This window comes from Arabidopsis thaliana, assembly GCF_000001735.4.
Source record: "Arabidopsis thaliana chromosome 1 sequence".
Lineage (NCBI taxonomy): Eukaryota > Viridiplantae > Streptophyta > Magnoliopsida > Brassicales > Brassicaceae > Arabidopsis > Arabidopsis thaliana.
In genome coordinates, this window is record NC_003070.9 from 11,551,178 (window position 1) to 11,570,689 (window position 19,512).

Below are 19,512 nucleotides of genomic sequence, written 5' to 3' on the forward strand. Positions count from 1 at the left end.
TAATGCATGTTTCCACCGGATTAGGCAGTTGAATTTGTTGAATAATTTTTTAGTTGATTATTTCAAAATTTGCTATGTCAGTGTATTTGTTGGACGCCTTGAACCATCTTTAGCAAAAGTAATGTATTTGTTTTAAATCAACCGGTTTAAATTCATGCAAAAATAAAATTCTTTCACAAAGGCTAAAAATTTGACCAAGTCAGTGGTAGATAAAATAAAAAATAAGAAAAAAGTTTTTGATCTTCTCGAAAGCATGCACTTTTTGAATTAACAATGTAACTCAAATGTCAAAAGCCAAATCTTATGACTTTTTAACTTATAAAACATTAATAGTTTATGTATTGGAACATTCTGCATGACTGCATCTATGTGCCCCTAGTTTAATGAATCTAATTTAATGAATTACATCACTATACCCAATAATAATGTAAAATTTTTTCTCACATTTCAAAGCACTAGATCCCCAAAACTGACTGGGCCTTTAATGGGCTGTATTATGTGGATCTTTAATAAACTTAATCTTTAGAGAATTTTAATTCTCTTTCTAGTAGCCGTTATCTACCATTTAATTAATTAGTATTAACATTTTTAATTAATGATAAACTTTTTCTTAGTTGGTATTAAAACGTAGATTACAAAGTCTCTTGTTCTAGATTCTGTTTATAGATTTTGATCTTCCATGTTTCAGTTAGTTTATGTTTTGCCCTTCCTTGAATTCGGATTTGTTATGCATTAGAAGTTGTGTTTGTAGGCTTCCCATATTCTTGGACTTTAGACTCTTAGTTATTATGTTGTTTGTCGGCTTAGTTTCTGCAATTGTTTCGTTAACTGCCAATTTTGTAAAACTAAATCTATAATTTATTTTTAAGTGAAAAGAAAAACGTAGATTACATGGAAACTCCTTCCGAGGTTTGTTTCATATTTTGGATTCAGAATTTCTTGAAAACGAGAATAAACACTTCATAAATGAGATTACTAAAATTAATAATCTAAAAACACAAATACCATTTACGAGTATTTCAACCGAGATACCTGAATGTGGTATGAATTCTTTCTCTTGCGTTTAAATCGATTGGAATGAAATAAGAAATCTATTTCTTCGTCTTTTTTTAGTAAATCCGAGTTTTCATGAAAACAAAATCTTGACTATTTTTTTTTATTAAGAAGCTTAAATAATATATAAGGTATTTTGTAATTTTTAAAATCCTAATTTCTGAACAAAAAGAAAAATCTAATTAGTTTGAAGAATATAAATCACGTGTTTTTTTCCTAATAACTTTTAGAATTCCTCTCTCTTCTCACTTTGTTAATTCTACATAAAAATTGGTTATGCTGCTTATACTATCTGGAAAATACTTTTTATGTAAAGCTCATAGCTGTAACAAAAATAATTTCTAGAATGAGATTTCTGTATTTACCAAAAAAAGTTCCAAAAAACAGGAACAGGATAAAATTTTCCAATTGAAGTATACTTCTGACGTAAAAGCAAAGCTCCACCACCGTTAGATTATTATCATATCTCTAAATAGATTTTAAATTTTGTTTCTTTTTAAAAAACATTTTTTGTTTCCTTCTTCTTCCCCGTTAAGCGGGAAAATTCTGTCGGGATCTCCGGCAACAAACGCGCCGGAGTCAAGATTTTGTCTCTCAACTGCTTCTCCTTTCTTTCCCCATTGTAAATTTCTAAACTTTAGCCAGAAATTGACCCAAAACCCTAAAATTTGTGTTTTTGGTTCTCCGACCTAATAATGGAGGAGTCTCGAGGATCTTCTGATCAAGAAGATGAACAAATTGTTCAAGTCAGGGAAGCTTTAATGTGTCCCGACGGTGAAAAGTTTGAATCTTTACGAACGGCGAGGTTCTTAAACTACACAACGGCATCTATCGACGACGATGTCTTTGACCTTCCTCTCGATGCGTTTGTGTGTAGACCACCGGAAGGGTTTGATCCAACGGCGAAGATCTCGTTTCCAGGGTGGGGAACTCCGTCGTTGAACTGGATTGAGTGGGTTAATGTAATGGCTAAGTCACACGCCACGGTGTGGAAGAAATCTGGTGTTTACGATGCGATTTTGGCGTCTAGGTATCAGATTAAGAGGCATGATGATTTGATTGTGGCGTTGGTGGAGAAATGGTGTATTGAGACGAATACATTTGTGTTTCCTTGGGGTGAAGCGACGTTGACGTTGGAGGATATGATTGTTCTTGGAGGATTGTCTGTTACTGGGAACAATGCTTTGGCTCCGGTTAAACGAGATGGTATGAAGGAGGTGGAGGAGAAGATGAAGGAGGCGAAACGTTATATTGAGGTGAGTTTGGAGAAGAAATGTTGTGTTAGTATGTGGATGAAAGAGATGATGAATTCAGGGAATGAGATTGAGCATGAGGCGTTTATGGTTTCGTGGCTTTCGCGTTTCGTCTTCACTAATTCGGGTGACGTGTTGAGAGAGAAGCTGTTTCCGGCTGCGGTTCAGCTTGCTAAGGGTGTTAGGTTGGCTCTTGCTCCGGCGGTTTTAGCTAGGATTTACGGGGATCTTGGGGTTTTGAAGGAGTTTCTTACTGGTTATAGTGAGAAAGAGACAGTGGTGGTGAAGTCTCCGTTTCAGTTTGTGCAGGTTTGGGCTCTGGAGAGATTCATGGCGTTGCAGCCACCTGGCCAGCCGAGTCAGTTAAAGACTGGTGAACCGCGGATAGCGCGGTGGCATCATTATGGTGGTGGTCAGGATGTGTATGGCTATCCTGAGAATATCAGAGCGGTGTTGGACTCGGCTAAAGAGAGTTTCGACTATCGTCCATATACAAAACCTGTGAATAACTTCAGATTCCCAAAGTTTTACTTTGAAGATGACTGTTGGGTTCGAGTAAGACCTGATGAGAACATTGTAGCCTTTGGTCGGTGTTTGAGGTTTGCTAAACTGGTTGGTTTGGATTGCATTGAACCTTATTATCCTCACCGTGTGGCATTGCAGTTTGGTTATGATCAGGATGTTCCCGGCGTAGTTCCAGCTAGAATTGAGACGCCGGAATTGGCCTGGAAAGATTATATCCGTCCCATTGCTGATGGAATGTTGTACTTTCCTGCTCGGCTTCACGAGGCTGATGTTACGGTTGGGTACATTCGGTGGTGGAAACTTTCTGTTGCGGTTTTGCAGTTAGGGGCTGAGAAAATTTTCAAAACGCTTCTGGCTTCACATTCAAAACAGAAACCTGTGACTACAACAACAACTGCTGCAACGACTCCTACAAAGGTAACAAAGAAAATATCAGCAGCAAAAGCTGAGGGAAAAGATCAAGAGGTGGTAAAGAAGAGGGAAATAGAGACAAAAAGAGAGACATCTGTTACTGGATCAAGCATCGAGGTGAGTAGAGCAGATGGTCGAAGCCATGGCAGTAGTAGCTATGCAGGGAGTCTCACGGGTTCAGAGCAAGCAACTAAGCATCCTTTCAAGAAGCCTGAATGGGTTCAGAGATCATCACATAGACCGAAAAAGAGCCCTGATAGAAGTTCTGATGAGCCTGAATGGGTTGAGACATCATCAGCTCGATCGACAAAGAGTCCTGCTAGAAGCTCTGATAATCTTAAATGGGTTCAGCGATCCTCACCTAGATCGACAAAGAGCCCTGATAGAAGCTCGGGAAGAGCAGCGGATGATGTTAAGGATCTTAAGGGAGCTCTCAGGGGCTCGGGGGGAACAAAGAGTCAGGGTCATGTCACGTTTCAGCTTCCTAGCTCGCCTGGGAGATCTCCATCCAAGACACATACGTTTTCGCCAAAGCAAAGTGGTAAAATGATGTGCTTTCATGTTCAGGTCTCACTGTTGATTCTCTTGTTTCTGGATTGACATCTTAACTTTCTTTAACAGATTCTCCTGTCAAAAAACCGAACATGTTACCTCGGGTAGCAGACTTAGCCAAGCAATCGAGCTCTTCTCCTTGGGTTCCAAGACATACATCGTCTGTTGCTCATCCTCCTAAGCAAGAGAACTACATAAAGCACCACAACTCCACAAGCTCACGAGTTTCCAAAGAATCGAACAGGACACCATCTGTTTCTAGTTATCCTTTAAAGAGGAAGACGTCACAAAGATCTCCTGAAGCTATTAACTCGCGTGGTCAGAAAAATCCCCCAAGCCCACGAGTTTCAAAAGAACCGTACATGTCATCTTCTTTGTCTGTCTCTTCTTCTTCAACGAGGAAGAAGCCTCCAAGATCTCATGAAGCTGCCAATTCACGTGGTTACAACCATACCCCAAGCCTGCGAGCTTCAAAAGAACCGTACAAGTCATCTTCTTTATCTGGTTCTTCTTCAACGAGGAAGAAGCCACCAAGATCTCATGAAGCTTCCAGTTCACGTGGTTACAATCATCCCCCAAGCCCGCGAGTTTCAAAAGAATTGAACAAGACACCATCTATTTCTGGTTCTCCTTCTGCAACAAGGAATAAATCACCAAGATCCTCAGAAAATGTCAACTCATGTGGTAATTCATCATCCGGAGGCAATTCTGTTGTCAAGAGAAATACTGACACAAGCATCATAGTTTCCAAACAAGAATCACCAATAAAAACTCAGCTCGATATCAGTAAGGCTAATAAGTTACTGGAAGAGGTGGTGACTCTACGGGAACAAGTTGGCGAAGATGGTGAAGTGACATATCAGATACCAAAGCAACAATTTGAAGATCTAAGCAAAGGGGTCCATAATGTTCTACATGATCTACAATCTATTAAATTCGCATTGAACATACAAGATAATGATGATGCTTAGTTCTTGATCTCTTAGAATCTGACTACTAGACCTTTAAAATCTTCATCTTTTTTTGTTCCAACTCATTCAATATAAATACTTTGAAGTGGGATCCAAAAGCTACACAAAAGGGTAGACACAGTATAATCTAAACAGTGCAAAAACTAAGACAATGTTTGAGTTCTTACTAGCTTAAAGCCTGTAAAGAACCATTCTTTTGAAACTACAATCCTGTCAACTAAAGTCTGGAGCTTTACTGCTCGAAAACGGCTACATTTACGCATAACAAGCTGCACACTGCATCAAAACATGTCACAGAGACTTACTGTAATGATGAGTAACCAGGTTGGCTTGTTTGTGTCACCTTTTTACAACAATCTCCTATTGTTCTTACGAATTTGGTGGCCACTCCTCAAGCAATTAACCTCAAAAATCTCCAAAATCAAGACAAAGAAACCAAAATGGTTGAATCAAAGGTGGAGTAGATCCACACAAGGATCCAAAGCGTTAGCTATCAGAAAGATAAAACAGTGTTCTTCGTCAAAATGTGTGAAGGTGAAGAGACTTGAGAGAGTTCAGAGTTATATTGTATTAAACACGTGGCATTTATAATTTCAGATTTTGTTTTATGATAGAAAGAAATAGAGAGTGATTAGTTTACATAATAATGAGCTAATGACAAATAATAAAAAATTCTTGATGAGAAGATCAGATTCTCTCAAATGCTCTCCCATGTGACATGTGTGGAGATGATGAATTTATTAATCTTCCTTGTATCATTGACCTATTATTGCTCTCCTTTTCTCCTTAAAGGTTTCATTTTTAACCCTCTTTAAGAATTTTGTTTTGTTGAGGTTGATCCAAATTATTTCTTTCTGGGGTAAAGTCTAGATTTTTATGTTCTTCTGATCCAAAGTTTCTATTTTTGTTATCTGGGTTTTGTTCTGTTCTCAGTTTCGTCACGTTTTCCCCTTGAAAAAACCAATTTTGTTTTTGAGTGAAGTTTCTAGCTACTCCTCTATAGCTTTCAAACGTTGACCAAATTTGTTTGTTCTCTCTCGTTTTCATCGACGACTCTTGACTTTTCTGAGAAGTTGGGTTTATCTTTTGATCGAAATCGACAAAAGAAGAATCTGATCTGCAATTTCCTTACAGGGTATATATATATACTCCTCTCTTTGGATTATGGGTTTGGAATCTGTAGCTTTCTCTTGATAGTGAATGTTCTATCTTGATCAGGAATTGTAAGAAAGATGGGTTCTTTCAAGGGTCATGCTTTGCCTGGTACATTGTTCTTGGTAGTTGGAGTATGGCACATTTGGAGCTCAGTTGTTAGATACATATCGAATCCTAGTTCATTTCGGGTTAGAGTTTGGCATCCTGTTCCTGGTTTCAATGATAGGATCAAGTACTTGGAGCTTTACGTTGTTACTATTGGCTCGTTCATTGACTTGTGCATTGAGTTCTTGTATTCAACTCATCTCAAGTTCTTTGTTAATGGTGTTTTGAATCCTTCCCATATGAATGACTTTGAGCACTCTGGGATGCTTCTCATGTTCTTCATCCTCGGATTTATCGCTTTGCTCTCCGAGAAAACAAGGTATTAAAAATGTTCTGTTTAATGATACCATTTATGGCAATGATAGTTATGGGTTGGATCTTTGGTGAGTTGAGAAATCAAAAGTTGTTTAAAGTGATTCTTGACTTGGTTTTTGATGAAAACTATCCTAGAAATGGATCTAGATCGTTGATAATATGATTCAGTTATTGATAGATTCATCAAGATTGGTATTTTTCTTTGAAGTTAGGTTGGATCCTTGGTGATTTTGAGAACTCAAAAATAATTAACTAATGATTCTTGACTTGGTTTTCAATGAAAACTATCCTAGAAATGGATCTTGATCATTGATAATAAGATTATCAATAAATCAATCGTCAAGATTGGTATATAACTTTAAAGTTAGGTTGGATCTTGGGTGAATTTTGATCCTAAATATTCATTATTCTAGACTATGGTTGTTAGATCTAGATCGTTGATAATATATGATTTGACTATAGATAGATACATCAACTTTGGTATTTAGCTCTGAAGTTAGGTCGGATCTTTGGTGGTATTGAACTCAAAAGTGGTTTACTAGTGATTCTTGACTTGATTGTTAATAAAACAACCATAGAAATTGATGTAGACGAATATATATGAATCAATTTATTCATCATGATGCTTTATTTTTTGTCTTAGGTTACTTCCTCTGCCACAAGAAGCTCTGTGTCTAATCGCTGCAACAGCTTTTACGGCAGAGTGTCTTCTCTTCTTCTTCCACTCCACAAGCCACAAAGGTCTTGAAGGTTATTACCATCTCCTCCTCGTCTTTCTCATCGGTCTCTGCGTCATCTCCTCAATCGCTGGAGCAATCTGCCCTACAAGCTTCCCAGTAGATCTATGCAATGGCATTGCAATGACTCTTCAAGGCCTCTGGTTTTATCAGACAGCTTTCACTCTGTATGGCCCTATGATGCCTCAAGGCTGCAGTTTAAAACAAAACTCTGTAGTTTGCAGATCAGTTGATTCAGAAGTCTCAGGAGAGTTTCTGGCTAATTTTCAGCTCTTTTCATTGGTTCTTGCTGTTCTTGTTTGCGTTGTGGGTTCATATGTTTTTGCAGCTTCAAGATTTGGAGTAAGTAGATGAGAGATTTAGTAAGTAGAAATTAGGATTTTGTTTTCCTCTTCTTCTTTGTTTCTGAATTTCAGAAAGAAATAAAGTAATAGTCTTTTTTTCTTCATCTGCATTTGGAGGCGTTTCCGTTTCAAGCAACCAAAACTTGTGAAACACACATAAAAGTAGTCTTTGTGTCTGCAAATAACGAGCCAATTTTGAGTTATTTAGTGTCATTGCTTTATTTTCTAACAAACAATATAGCAGAAAGATGAATCTCAAAGAAAGAGGACAAAGTGTTTATTGAAAACTCACTGAAAATTGATTATCATAATATTTTATGCTCTGAAGAAAGAAGTGACGAACAAAGTGTTTTCACTTCCCATTACATTAGAGGCTCAAAGCAAAGCATATATAGAAGAGTACATATACGTATAACCCCAATGCCTTTAAGTCTTCGACTTCACCTGAAAGACCTTTAAACACTGATCCAAGCAAAGTTGGAAGATTAACACGATAGAAGGAACCAATTTCAATGTGGATGGATGGTATGGTCTGGTTGTAACCTCTCTAGAGGTACTTGATCATACCCCGACCTTCAACGCTCACTTTCGTAGCTTGTAGCCGCTTCTTCTTTGTTCCTTTTAGCTGCTGAAGTTTCTTGTTCATCTGCAGTTATAACACAAAAGAACCAGCTCAAGGACTATTAGAGAAAAGAAAGAGCAACAAAGGGTTTTTGTTTATATACTGTCACAAAAAGGTCTCAGATTTTGAGCCAGTACAAGGCTTTCTTGAAAAGGATTTCACTTGTATTTACCATACCAAATCAGTACTTAGATGGTGTTTTGTTTGTCAGTGAAAAAAAGATAAACGGTAGAAGTCTTTTTACCTTGACCCGACGCTGGTCCTGAGAAACCTGTTTTGCACGGGCTATGATCTCATCTGGATCAATCTTGGATTGAGGACGGATCAAAAAGTCCAATGGGGTTGCTTCCGGCCTCATCGTCATTTGCCTGTCTCCCCTTGAACTCTGACCCGAAGTCAGACCAGTTTTACGTTCCCTGCATATTTTTCAACAAACAATGAGTAATGTTAAAACATAACTTTTAGAAGTTCATATATCTACAAATTTGGAAGATTTTTTCCATACCGAATTTCCAAGTCAAAGTCACCATCTCTGGACTCCATTGTCGCTTTGTTGCTAGGTCTATCCCCAGTAGAACAAGAAGAGAAGCTATGAATCAGTATATGAAATGTGAAAGCGAGTAAAATAAAAAAAATAAAGGTTTCGGGAAATACTTCTTCACTGGTGGTCTTCTATAGGGAACCCTATCTTCATCGAGATTTCTCATGTCCTCAAACCTAGTACTCTTGTTGAAAATTGGACGAGACTGCATCATCAAGTATACAGTAAGTAACTGGCTGGAATTTGATTCGAGGGATTGGAGCTCTTGAAAAAGATGATTACCCATTTATCAACCAAATCCTTAGCAAGTCGTCTGTTGGAATTAGTTTCCTCGTCGGACTTTGATAAGAACATAATGACCTGCCAAAGCCAGAACAAATTTAAGTTCCTGAGTATAAATCCTACATACCGATTCTTGTCAATTTGAATCAGGTAATGTATCCTAACCTTTCCAAGCCCACTCTTTTTCAATTGCTCCCTTCTATCATACTGGTCCAAGTCAATCGGAAACTGCAAGACAGACTCAGTAATTGGTAAAGCAGCTAAAAAGGCTCAAAATCACGGAAAAACCCTCAACAGGAAAACAAGAGCATACATCAGTAAGAACTCTTAGAATAGCTGCACGGATGTTTATATTTGGCAAGCTTCCATCTGGAAGAGGCTCAAGCCAATTCTTCAACAGGGTTAAAACTCCATGGTCCAGGAATTCTGTTTGAAGCTGCTTCCTGGATAACGAAAAATAAACGTATTACAAAACAGATTGTTAGAAAGAAACAGTATAAGATAACAGTAAGTTAGCAACTTACTTTCCAAGTACATCGGTAAGAAGCGAAAGTTTCTTAAGCTTGTTGATAGCAGGCTTCCCCTGTCTATTAAGTTCTGCATCTTCCTCAGCAGTAACCTCAAGCTCAGCCATCACATTCTCAACCAAAAGCGCAATTTCCGCAGGATTTCTTTCAGTCTTTTTCTTTTTCTTCCCCATTTTGAAAAGGTTATTTACCTCATCTTCATCCTCACCCTCTTCTGCCTGTTTATTCATAACAAAAGCATTTTGTATCAACAAACAAAAGCTAGACTCAAAGATCAAAATTGAAGATACACTACTCATACCTGAGGATAATGAGTTGGAGAACGGTCTCCAGCGTCACCTCCATACCTCTCAGAAGGATCCAAACCAGTATCGTCAATGAAATTATCATCATCCATAGTCCTAACACCTTCTTCATCATTCTACAACAGAAACGAAACACTTTTATAAGTCGAAAAAACAAAATTCTCTCTCAGGCAATCTTATAACTATAGTCAATCTACTGCACCTCTGGGTTATGAGCAATAGATTTCCACATCTCATCAATCTCTTCTGACTTCCTTTCGCCACGATTCGGAAACTTATGCCTCTTCTCCTTCCCACTACCACTACTACTTCTCTCTTTCTCCTTCTTCCTCTTCCTACCAACCTTATCATCATAATCAGTACTACCACCACCTCTTCCTCCCATAAACTCATCAAACTCAGCATCATCCACATCCTCATCAATCAATTCCGGAACATCAATAGTCACACGTTCACTAGAAGATTTCTTCACCAATCTCTTCCTTGGTTTAGCTACTTTATCATTATCATAAACAGGCGTTTGTGATCCTTCACCATCCCAATCTCCAATATCATCAGCCAGATCTTCATCAAAATCCTGAAGTGGCTCTGTAGATGGCTCGCGATCATTCCCAAAATCATCAAAGTCCACTATTGGCTCTCCATCTACATCACGGTACCTGGAAAAAAAAAATACAAAATCTTATGAATCTGAAACACAAAGGATTCAAATCAATAGGAGATTGAATCTGCCCATGAATCAAAACACTCTCTTTTCACAAAAACGAAATCGAAATTTGGGAAATTGAAAAGAGATCGATTTTGGTAACCCTAGATTCAATCAAAGGTGGGATTTTTATCTGCACAACGAAGCTAAAAATATGAAATCGAAGAGAAAGGATTAGAATTTACGGATCATCCTCGAAACCCATTTCTTCTCAGCTTCCAGAAAATGATTCGAAAGAGATAATTTACGAATTCTTTGATCTTCGAGTTGTTGTGAGAGGCGAAGAGGAGGGAAGGGAAGGGAAGGAAGAATTTGGGATCGGGCTACTATGGAATATTCGACGGTCACGATTGAAGAATTATTTTAACAGTTTAGATCTCGCCACGTCATCAATTCTCTGAGTAACAGCAATTAATTAGTATTGACTATTGACTTCGTGTTAACAAAGTCAACTGTCTCTAGTCAAAAGAGACAAAACATTAGATCAATTACTTGTGAGAGGAGTTGTGAGTTGTGACTAACTTTTACTTGTCGTTTGAACCGACTACAAATAAATATTGATGGTTTGGGGATGTTTATAATCTATACATCAAAAATGGTTAAATCGATATCAAACTTTGAATGGCATATATGCTTTCTAAAGCATAAGAGGGCTTGGTGCCTAAGATTGATGTTAACGAATTTGAATTCAAGTATGAATCTTGATTGCATTAGCTTAACGTCTTAAATTGGTGCATTACAACATATATTTGAGGATGTTGCTCTGTATACATGGACCGAGGATTTATAAAAAAAAAAACATTTTGAATCCCGCATATTTTGTCTCTCTATTGACTCATTCATCTACATTATACAAGTGTTCAAAGTCCTCGTACTCGTCATGATTCTAACATATCTAGGAACCTTCCGTCATATAATTATCTTGAACGGTTTAAGCCCCTATTCGAGAAACAGTCATGGTCGTTGTCTCTATACCAAGTGTTGGAACTAATTAATACATAGCATTGTGGAAAGCAAAATCCAGGTTCCTATATTAAGAGAACTAAACAGAAACAAAATAAAGATCGAATATTGACTAGTTTTGTTTAGAGAACATTGCAAAAGAAAAGAAGAAAAAAAAATCAAAATGAAATGCAAGAAAGATATAAGCATTGCTAGTGTTACACCTTGTTGCTTAGTTTCATCTGCTTGTCTTTACTTTTGCGCTTCGTCTTCTTCTCTTTCCTTTTGCGTCCTGCATTGTGGTTGATTTTCACCAAACTTGGAACATAATAAGAGCAAGAGCACACAAGCGGCGAAAAACAATACACGCGTTCTCCGACCTCCACAGATTCTTGGGAGTTTGCAGCTTTTTCAAGATCCACTGTTCTCAAATATCTATTATCTCCAATGACGTAAGCCGTAGAGGTTTTAACTTTGTCTGAACTAAAAAACACGACAACTTTCTTCTCTTCGTCAATGAAAAAACTGTCATTACGATCATCAAAGCGAAGATCAATGCATGGTTTCCTATCAACTCTTAAGAATTTGCTCCACGACTCGACATTAGGATCAATCTTAATTGTCATCCATATCTCTATCATCACACATGTATTTTTCCAGTATAACACTGCGACTGCAAGTTTCTCTTCTTTAACAGAAGATAGAGTCCAAGTATCCCTAAAAGAATGTTTAAACGGCAGAGGAAGAATCTGTCCAAATCTCTCGGTTGTAAAATCAAAACACAGTATAAAATCATATCCATCCTATAAATTTTTATCACCATGGGAAAGAGTAACTATTGTTTTTTTATCTACAAGAACTCTTAACATATCCAAGCGCCTGTAACGATGCGTTTTTGAGACATTTATCTTTGGTGGGGGAGGGGATAGAAGAAGTTAGTTCAAGTGGAGAAGAACTTTCTCGTACGAGTAGTTTTTTATCACATGGTTCTGACTCAGAAACAAAATAATAATCGACTAATCTTGTTCAAAGGACATTACAAAACCAAAAAAAAAAAAAACGCATGAAAATGAAATCATCAATTAGTCTTCTTCTTTCCTTCAACTAGTAGAGATACACCTTGTTGGTTCGCTTCCTCTTACTCTTCCTCTTCTTATCTTTCCTTTCATGTTCTGCATCTTCTTTAAATTTCACTAAACTTGGAACATAAGAGCAAGAGCACACAAATGGTGAAAAAGAATAAATGCGGTCTCCGACCTCCACAGATTCTTGTGGGTTCACAACTTCATCAAGATCAACTTCTTTCAAGCATCCATAATCTCCAATGATGTAAGCCGTATTGTTGCGTTCAGATTCGTCTATATCAAAAACCACGACGATTTTCTTCTCTTCGTCAATGAAGAAACTGCCAGAATCATCGTTAAACTTTAGACTAGTGAGTGGTTCCATTTCAACTGCTAAGAATTTGCTCCATGACACCGCATTCGGCTCTATCTTAGTTGTCACCCATACCTCCATCTCATAGGTATAGCAGCGCTGATATAAGACCGCAAGTTTCTCTCCTTTAACACAAGATAGTCTCCCAGTCTCTATAAAATCATGCGAAAACGACAAAGAAAGAAGTGGTCCAAATTTCTTTGTTGTAAAATCAAAACCGAGTAAGCAATCATACCCTTCCATTACTTCTCTTCCCTCAGTCAAAAAATAAGCATTTCCATTTAACGACGCGCCGGGCTGATAACATTTTAACCCCTTGTTGGGAATGCCATAAAAACAATCCCATGAGTCAGAAGAGTTCATGTCGTAAATCTCGTAGTAGCCTTGTTCAGAAAAAAACCTCAAGATCATGTGGTTCTTGTTGTTGTCGTACCCGAGAGCATATGTAACGCCTATGTGGTAATCATTCCTAGTTTTGATCCAACGAATTTCTCCCAAATACGGGTTCCAAACTACGAGCTTGCTTGAGTGGTTCCTTGTGACGCATAACAATAAACCTTCGCAATAAAACACTTTAGATATCTCGACTTGATTAAGTAAATTACCTATTGGCTTTATAGATGGATCAATGAACTCTTCACTGTTTTCATTGAGGCCGATTCCATGGAGATTGAATCTCATGGAATAAAGCCTATGATTCATTATCGTGAACCCTAAAAACTGATTTCTAGCTTCTGTTTTACATAAAATCCGGTTCTTGGAAAGAACGTTCCATAGTTTGCAACTAGATCTCACTGCTTTAAGAGAAGTTATCGGAACCCTACACAATATCTCTTCGACTAAATCAAGTGAAAGGTCGGACATCATCGTCATTGTTTGCAAATAGAAAATTAGGGTTAACTTTCACGCCCACCACTCTTTTTTACGAGGATTATATGTGCATCAGAAAGAAGACACACCTTCCTCACTAGGGTTTTACTTTTTCTATACAAAAAAAAATTCTTACTTTCATAAGATAAATAAATATGTGGTTTATTTTGCAACAAAAATAATAATATTTATGTGGTTTATAAATTATAATCGATATTAATTGTTAAAAGTAAAAAACTTTCTCACTAAGTTAGTAAAATGGTAATTTCCTTTTATGAGAAAGCATTCTTGCTAATTGCTATCATCGGAGTTATTAGTTTGTATCGACTATGGTGGATCTTACACATATACGTATTTGTTTTTAATATGATAGGAATACTACTATCTTCTTCTTCTTCGTGAGTCTAATAATCCTTTATTAAACCCTAGAATTCACACTATTTCTACTTTTTCTCTATCGAATCCCGTAAGCCTCACGTCAACAATAATCCGGTTTAAATCTGGTTCACTATTTCTTCTAAATTTGTAAGAAATAAAGATCTTTATATGTAATTGATAAAATGTGGGAACAGCAATGCAATTGATAGGTTTTATGGGGTTAATTGCATAAATAAAAGAAAGATTTGGGCTTAATTTTAAATGATATATTCCCTGTCAAGCCCACGCAGCTTCCTCCTCCTCTTCCCCGTCAGAAACACGACACGAACCAATCACCAAAAAATTTCTACCTCTTTTGATTCTAATCAATCTCACTCCAATTTCTGCAAAAATCAAACCTTTTTTTTATATTCATTTCACATCTCTGTTTTTCCTCAGATTCCTCAAACATTACAGATCTTCAGGTAATTTTTCCCCTGATCTATAGTTTTAATTACGTTTGAACAATAATTCAGTAACAGTTTAGTTTCTTACATTGCATAGATTCTGGAATCGGTGTAGTTCTTTAGATTTTTTGTTATCGTGGCATTTATTAACTAAAAAGTTACGTTTTTTATTTGTACCCTGAGATAAAAATGTGACCTTTTTAGCTTCCTTGGTTTTATCAGTTCATATGCTTAGGAACTGTATTGATCAATGTTAAGTTGGAGAAATCTGATTGTTGGATTTTGGTAGGTTTTCTATTTATAAGCAGAACTTGTTCTGTTCTTGTGTGAAGCTTTCACTGGTTTTGGAAATTGGTGAATGTGATTAATGGGTAGCAGTGAGATGGAAAAATCAGGTAAAGAGAAAGAACCTAAGACTACACCGCCTTCGACTTCTTCATCTGCTCCTGCTACTGTTGTTTCACAGGTTTGCTTTTGGTGTAAATTTGGTCTAGCAAAGTGTTTTTTGTTAGTGTCATGCTTTGATGTTTAATGTTTTGTGTTTTTAGGAACCTTCTTCTGCTGTGAGTGCTGGAGTGGCTGTTACTCAAGATTGGTCTGGCTTCCAGGTCTAATACGAGATTATTCTTTGTTTCTTTGTTGCATTTTGGTGTTATGGGGTTCATGTTTTTCTTGTTGAACAGGCTTATTCTCCTATGCCGCCTCATGGTTATGTAGCATCAAGTCCTCAACCTCATCCTTATATGTGGGGCGTTCAGGTAAATCGAATTTTTTTAGATGATTTTAAGCATTCTTTGGAGCTTCAGGGGATTAGTTGACGAGTCCCAAAACTTTTACTATAGATATTTGCATACTTGGGATAAATTCCCTTGGTCACTTGTGTAGATTTAATCGAGATTAATATTTTCTACCATATATAGTACGTTAGGTTAATGAATGAATGTAACGACAACTTAAGACATTGTTATTTCCTTTTTGTAGCATATGATGCCGCCTTATGGAACACCGCCTCATCCGTATGTTACGATGTATCCTCCAGGTGGCATGTATGCTCATCCTTCATTACCTCCGGTACTGTTACAGTTTGGATGTTCAGTTATGTTACTCAAAAAAGTGAATGTTTTTGTAGTTTCTGTTAACATGTTCCGTGCTGCAACAGGGGTCTTATCCATATAGTCCCTATGCAATGCCTTCTCCTAATGGAATGGCTGAAGCTTCTGTGAGTTTTCTCTGTTATCACTGTTTTTATTAGAGTATGGGTCAGATGGGATCTTGCTTGAAGAATGTTTTGGATTCAGGGTAATACTGGAAGTGTTATTGAGGGTGATGGTAAACCATCTGATGGGAAGGAAAAATTGCCAATCAAAAGATCAAAAGGAAGCTTGGGAAGTTTGAATATGATTATAGGAAAGAACAATGAAGCTGGAAAAAACTCAGGAGCATCAGCTAATGGAGCTTGTTCTAAAAGGCATGTGACTTCATATTTGTATGAACATCATATTGGCATGAATACTTATGATTGCTAGCTCTAGCTATGATAATGTTATTGGATAATTTTGTTGAAATTGTCTGATTTGTTCTCGGTTTAACAGTGCTGAGAGCGGTTCTGATGGATCAAGTGACGGAAGTGATGCAAATTCACAAAACGTAAGTTTCTAGCATTTCATTAAATCGTTGCGTTGGATTTCATATGAAAATTAAGGAGCGTTTATGAATATGGTATTGATTTTTGTAGGACTCTGGCTCTAGACACAACGGGAAGGATGGTTAGCTAATATAGCTTTTTAGTTCTCATCTCTTAACATGTAATAATGACGTACATGTTAGAATCTGCTTATTTTGAGGTTTCTCTTTCTTGTTTCGTAATTCAAGGTGAAACAGCTTCAGAGAGTGGTGGTTCTGCTCATGGACCACCCCGTAATGGAAGTAATCTACCAGTGAACCAGACCGTCGCTATCATGCCAGTGTCGGCTACAGGTGTTCCAGGCCCACCAACAAATCTAAATATCGGAATGGATTATTGGAGCGGTCATGGGAATGTTTCTGGAGCAGTTCCTGGAGTTGTAGTAGATGGTTCCCAATCACAGCCATGGTTACAGGTTTCTGTAAGTATCTCCTAATCTTACTTCTCCTTTACGTTTATCCAAGCAGCGTGTTTGATTGTTTTGTGAAATCAGGATGAGAGAGAGATTAAGCGACAGAGACGGAAGCAATCCAATAGGGAATCTGCTCGTAGATCCAGGTTGCGTAAACAGGTAACATAAACATGTTTCTTCAAGCTGATCTAGCATCATCATGCCTATCAAGTATGAATGATCAAAAGCTTTTCCTTTTCTCTTCTGTGTTCAGGCGGAGTGTGATGAGCTAGCACAACGAGCAGAGGTTTTGAATGGAGAGAACTCAAGTCTTAGAGCAGAAATTAACAAGCTTAAAAGCCAATATGAAGAGCTTCTTGCTGAAAATAGCTCTCTCAAGGTAAAAGATTACAATAAAATCTTCTTCTACAACATCCATAATCTGCTTGAACATAAATTGAAAGTTGCTGTTTTCTCTGGTACCCGTTGTTGCAGAATAAGTTCTCGTCAGCCCCGTCACTGGAAGGTGGAGACTTGGACAAGAACGAGCAAGAACCACAGAGAAGTACACGTCAGGATGTTGCGTAGACGGCTCGTGGTTCCTTCCACAACTCAGCTTGACTCAAGAACAGCAGCTAACAGATATATGTAATTTTAGGAACCAGATTTGGTGTGATTTCTTTAGTGTTTAAATAGGAGGAAGCATGAAAAAAAAAAATAGTCTCTTCTTTAACAAACTGTGTATATCTTTTCTTCAGATTTTGGACTTTTTTGTCTCTCAATAAAATGAACTCGGAACTCTAGACACATTGAGTTTAGCGATTGCGTTTAGCTCGAGTAGAGAAACGCAAACGCTAATCTTTACTCTTTAAAACGCAAACGCGATTGCGTTTTGTTTGTGAGCCACAAATTTCGGAGTCTTCTTCTCAATCTTTGAATACTTTTTCGAAATATCAAAAGAAGGAACAAAAATGCAAGCCATCGGTAGCAGCCATGGCAGGAGGCTCTGCTTCAACCACTATCTCTCCGATTCCTTCTCCAAATTCCTCTCTCCTTCTTCTTCTCCTTCCCTTCTCCCTCAGGTAACACTCTCTCGTTTCCGCTGCGAAATCTGTGGAAACTATCTCTACTAGGTTAGGTTTAAGTGTAGAGTTTTGAATTATCGAAATTGTCTGTGTAACTGTTGATGAACCAAATCTCTGAATCTCTTGGGTTTGATGTGTAATCTTAATTCCAGTTTTCTTGTTGCTTTCGTTTGTTAAATTACAGAGATGCCATTCGTTCTGTATCCCCAAGCTTGGAAGTAGTAGTACCAATGAGAATGGCAGAGGAAGAAGTGTAACAGTGAGAGCTTCAGGAGATGAAGATTCTAATGAGAACTTTGCTCCTCTTGCTCCTGTTGAGCTTGAATCTCCTGTAGGACAGCTTTTGGAGCAGATTCTTAGAACTCATCCTCATCTTTTACCCGTTACTGTCGATGAGCAGCTCGAGAAATTCGCCGCGGAAAGCGAGTCTCGTAAAGCTGATTCGTCTTCCACACAAGACATTCTCCAAAAGTAAGTCTTTTTGCTTCAAGTTTTTGAGTGAGACTGTGGGAGAATCTTGCAATGCTTAAGTACATAGCCTTAGCCTTAGATACTGTATTGGTCGAGGTCTACTTGAAGATGTTGTTGTGTGGTTGATTTGCAGGAGGATATCTGAAGTTAGAGATAAGGAAAGACGTAAAACTTTAGCAGAGATCATTTACTGTTTAGTGGTACACAGATTTGTGGAAAAAGGAATCTCTATGATTCCTCGGATTAAACCAACTTCAGACCCAGCAGGACGGATAGACTTATGGCCGAATCAAGAAGAGAAGCTCGAAGTCATTCACTCTGCGGATGCGTTCGAGATGATACAGAGTCACTTGTCTTCAGTTCTTGGAGACGGACCAGCAGTTGGTCCGTTAAGCTCTATAGTTCAGATAGGCAAAATCAAGCTAGGAAAACTCTATGCTGCTTCTGCTATGTATGGATATTTTCTCAGAAGAGTAGACCAAAGATACCAACTTGAGAGAACCATGAACACACTTCCGAAACGCCCTGAGAAAACCAGAGAACGGTTCGAAGAACCTTCGCCTCCTTACCCGTTATGGGACCCGGATTCCTTGATCAGGATTCAACCAGAGGAATATGATCCCGATGAATACGCGATACAAAGAAATGAAGATGAGTCATCGTCTTATGGATTGAGATCATATGTTACGTATTTGGACTCGGATACGCTTCAGAGATATGCCACGATACGTTCTAAAGAAGCCATGACTCTGATTGAGAAGCAGACTCAGGCGCTCTTTGGACGACCGGATATAAGGATACTCGAGGATGGAAAGCTCGATACTTCTAACGACGAGGTTCTGTCTCTGAGTGTCTCTGGACTTGCGATGTTGGTTTTGGAAGCTGTGGCTTTTGGGTCTTTCTTATGGGATTCAGAGAGTTACGTTGAATCCAAATACCATTTCCTCAAGGCTTGAGTTTAGTCCTCCTTGACATTTGTACCTTTTTGAGAGTAGTGAATGTAAATGTTAAATCTCTCATGTGAAATTGGTAGCAACTCCTATTCGTAAAATGTAATAAACTTCACTTCAAAACTTTAGACTTAAATCAAGCATATTAGCTCAAAACTGAAAACTCAATTCTTTACGTATTATTCTGTTTATATTCAAAGGAGCGTAAATCGTTTCCCATTTTTTATGCTGTGGACTGGTTAATTCAACTGGTTTCAAATCCCACTAGTATACGTTTTTACGACTTAAGTAAAATTGAACTTTTTGTAATGAATATCATTAGTACATCAACTTGAACACGGTACCACAAGCGCACAAAACTTGCTTAATAATTAATCTAAAAAACATTATCATTATCCATTTGTGTATAAATATTTTCCCACAAATAAGTATGGAGATGATTACATGACATACC

The 19,512-nt window shown here is 37.7% G+C and overlaps 6 protein-coding genes and 1 pseudogene across 9 annotated transcripts; 4 read left to right on the forward strand and 3 right to left on the reverse strand.

Annotated features, from left to right (window-relative positions):
• Positions 1 to 999: 999 nt before the first annotated feature.
• On the reverse strand, positions 1,000 to 1,133 carry AT1G32110 (annotated as a pseudogene). Its single transcript has one exon.
• Positions 1,134 to 1,248: 115 nt separating this feature from the next.
• On the forward strand, positions 1,249 to 5,214 carry AT1G32120 (serine/threonine-protein phosphatase 7 long form-like protein). The gene is made up of 2 exons (NM_102945.3): positions 1,249 to 3,783; positions 3,864 to 5,214. Exons 1-2 carry the CDS (start codon positions 1,749 to 1,751, stop codon positions 4,763 to 4,765), a joined length of 2,937 nt encoding a protein of 978 aa, NP_174491.2. The 5' UTR covers positions 1,249 to 1,748; the 3' UTR covers positions 4,766 to 5,214.
• A 352-nt stretch (positions 5,215 to 5,566) lies between these two features.
• Positions 5,567 to 7,525, forward strand: AT1G32127 (plant viral-response family protein). 2 transcript variants are annotated; one of them, NM_001332995.1, is made up of 3 exons: positions 5,567 to 5,900; positions 5,984 to 6,344; positions 6,984 to 7,525. In NM_001332995.1, the coding sequence occupies exons 2-3, from the start codon at positions 5,998 to 6,000 to the stop codon at positions 7,429 to 7,431; spliced, it is 795 nt and encodes a 264-aa protein (NP_001321101.1). In that variant the 5' UTR covers positions 5,567 to 5,900; positions 5,984 to 5,997; the 3' UTR covers positions 7,432 to 7,525. The 2 variants fall into 2 exon arrangements, with proteins under 2 accessions (NP_001321101.1, NP_001321100.1); NM_001332994.1 differs by having other exon boundaries at positions 5,567 to 6,344.
• Positions 7,526 to 7,577: 52 nt separating this feature from the next.
• Positions 7,578 to 10,743, reverse strand: IWS1 (Transcription elongation factor (TFIIS) family protein). 2 transcript variants are annotated; one of them, NM_102946.4, is made up of 11 exons: positions 10,590 to 10,722; positions 9,901 to 10,357; positions 9,695 to 9,814; positions 9,391 to 9,611; positions 9,180 to 9,309; positions 9,032 to 9,094; positions 8,867 to 8,944; positions 8,698 to 8,789; positions 8,549 to 8,605; positions 8,288 to 8,459; positions 7,578 to 8,067 (listed from the first exon to the last, which is right to left on the reverse strand). In NM_102946.4, exons 1-11 carry the CDS (start codon positions 10,607 to 10,609, stop codon positions 7,969 to 7,971), a joined length of 1,509 nt encoding a protein of 502 aa, NP_174492.2. In that variant the 5' UTR covers positions 10,610 to 10,722; the 3' UTR covers positions 7,578 to 7,968. The 2 variants fall into 2 exon arrangements, with proteins under 2 accessions (NP_174492.2, NP_001185126.1); NM_001198197.1 differs by having other exon boundaries at positions 7,684 to 8,067; positions 8,315 to 8,459; positions 10,590 to 10,743.
• Positions 10,744 to 11,564: 821 nt separating this feature from the next.
• AT1G32140 (F-box family protein) lies at positions 11,565 to 13,656 on the reverse strand (the record flags this gene model as incomplete). Its single annotated transcript, NM_102947.1, has 2 exons — positions 11,565 to 12,149; positions 12,466 to 13,656. The coding sequence occupies 2 exons, from the start codon at positions 13,654 to 13,656 to the stop codon at positions 11,565 to 11,567; spliced, it is 1,776 nt and encodes a 591-aa protein (NP_174493.1).
• A 660-nt stretch (positions 13,657 to 14,316) lies between these two features.
• bZIP68 (basic region/leucine zipper transcription factor 68) lies at positions 14,317 to 17,468 on the forward strand. Its single transcript, NM_102948.4, has 13 exons — positions 14,317 to 14,495; positions 14,767 to 14,943; positions 15,026 to 15,085; positions 15,161 to 15,235; positions 15,459 to 15,548; positions 15,637 to 15,696; positions 15,776 to 15,945; positions 16,070 to 16,124; positions 16,213 to 16,243; positions 16,350 to 16,582; positions 16,655 to 16,732; positions 16,827 to 16,952; positions 17,048 to 17,468. The coding sequence occupies exons 2-13, from the start codon at positions 14,845 to 14,847 to the stop codon at positions 17,138 to 17,140; spliced, it is 1,170 nt and encodes a 389-aa protein (NP_174494.2). The 5' UTR covers positions 14,317 to 14,495; positions 14,767 to 14,844; the 3' UTR covers positions 17,141 to 17,468.
• Positions 17,469 to 17,476: 8 nt separating this feature from the next.
• On the forward strand, positions 17,477 to 19,261 carry AT1G32160 (beta-casein (DUF760)). The gene is made up of 3 exons (NM_102949.4): positions 17,477 to 17,634; positions 17,822 to 18,108; positions 18,242 to 19,261. The coding sequence occupies exons 1-3, from the start codon at positions 17,524 to 17,526 to the stop codon at positions 19,062 to 19,064; spliced, it is 1,221 nt and encodes a 406-aa protein (NP_564389.1). The 5' UTR covers positions 17,477 to 17,523; the 3' UTR covers positions 19,065 to 19,261.
• The last annotated feature ends 251 nt before the right edge of the window (positions 19,262 to 19,512 follow it).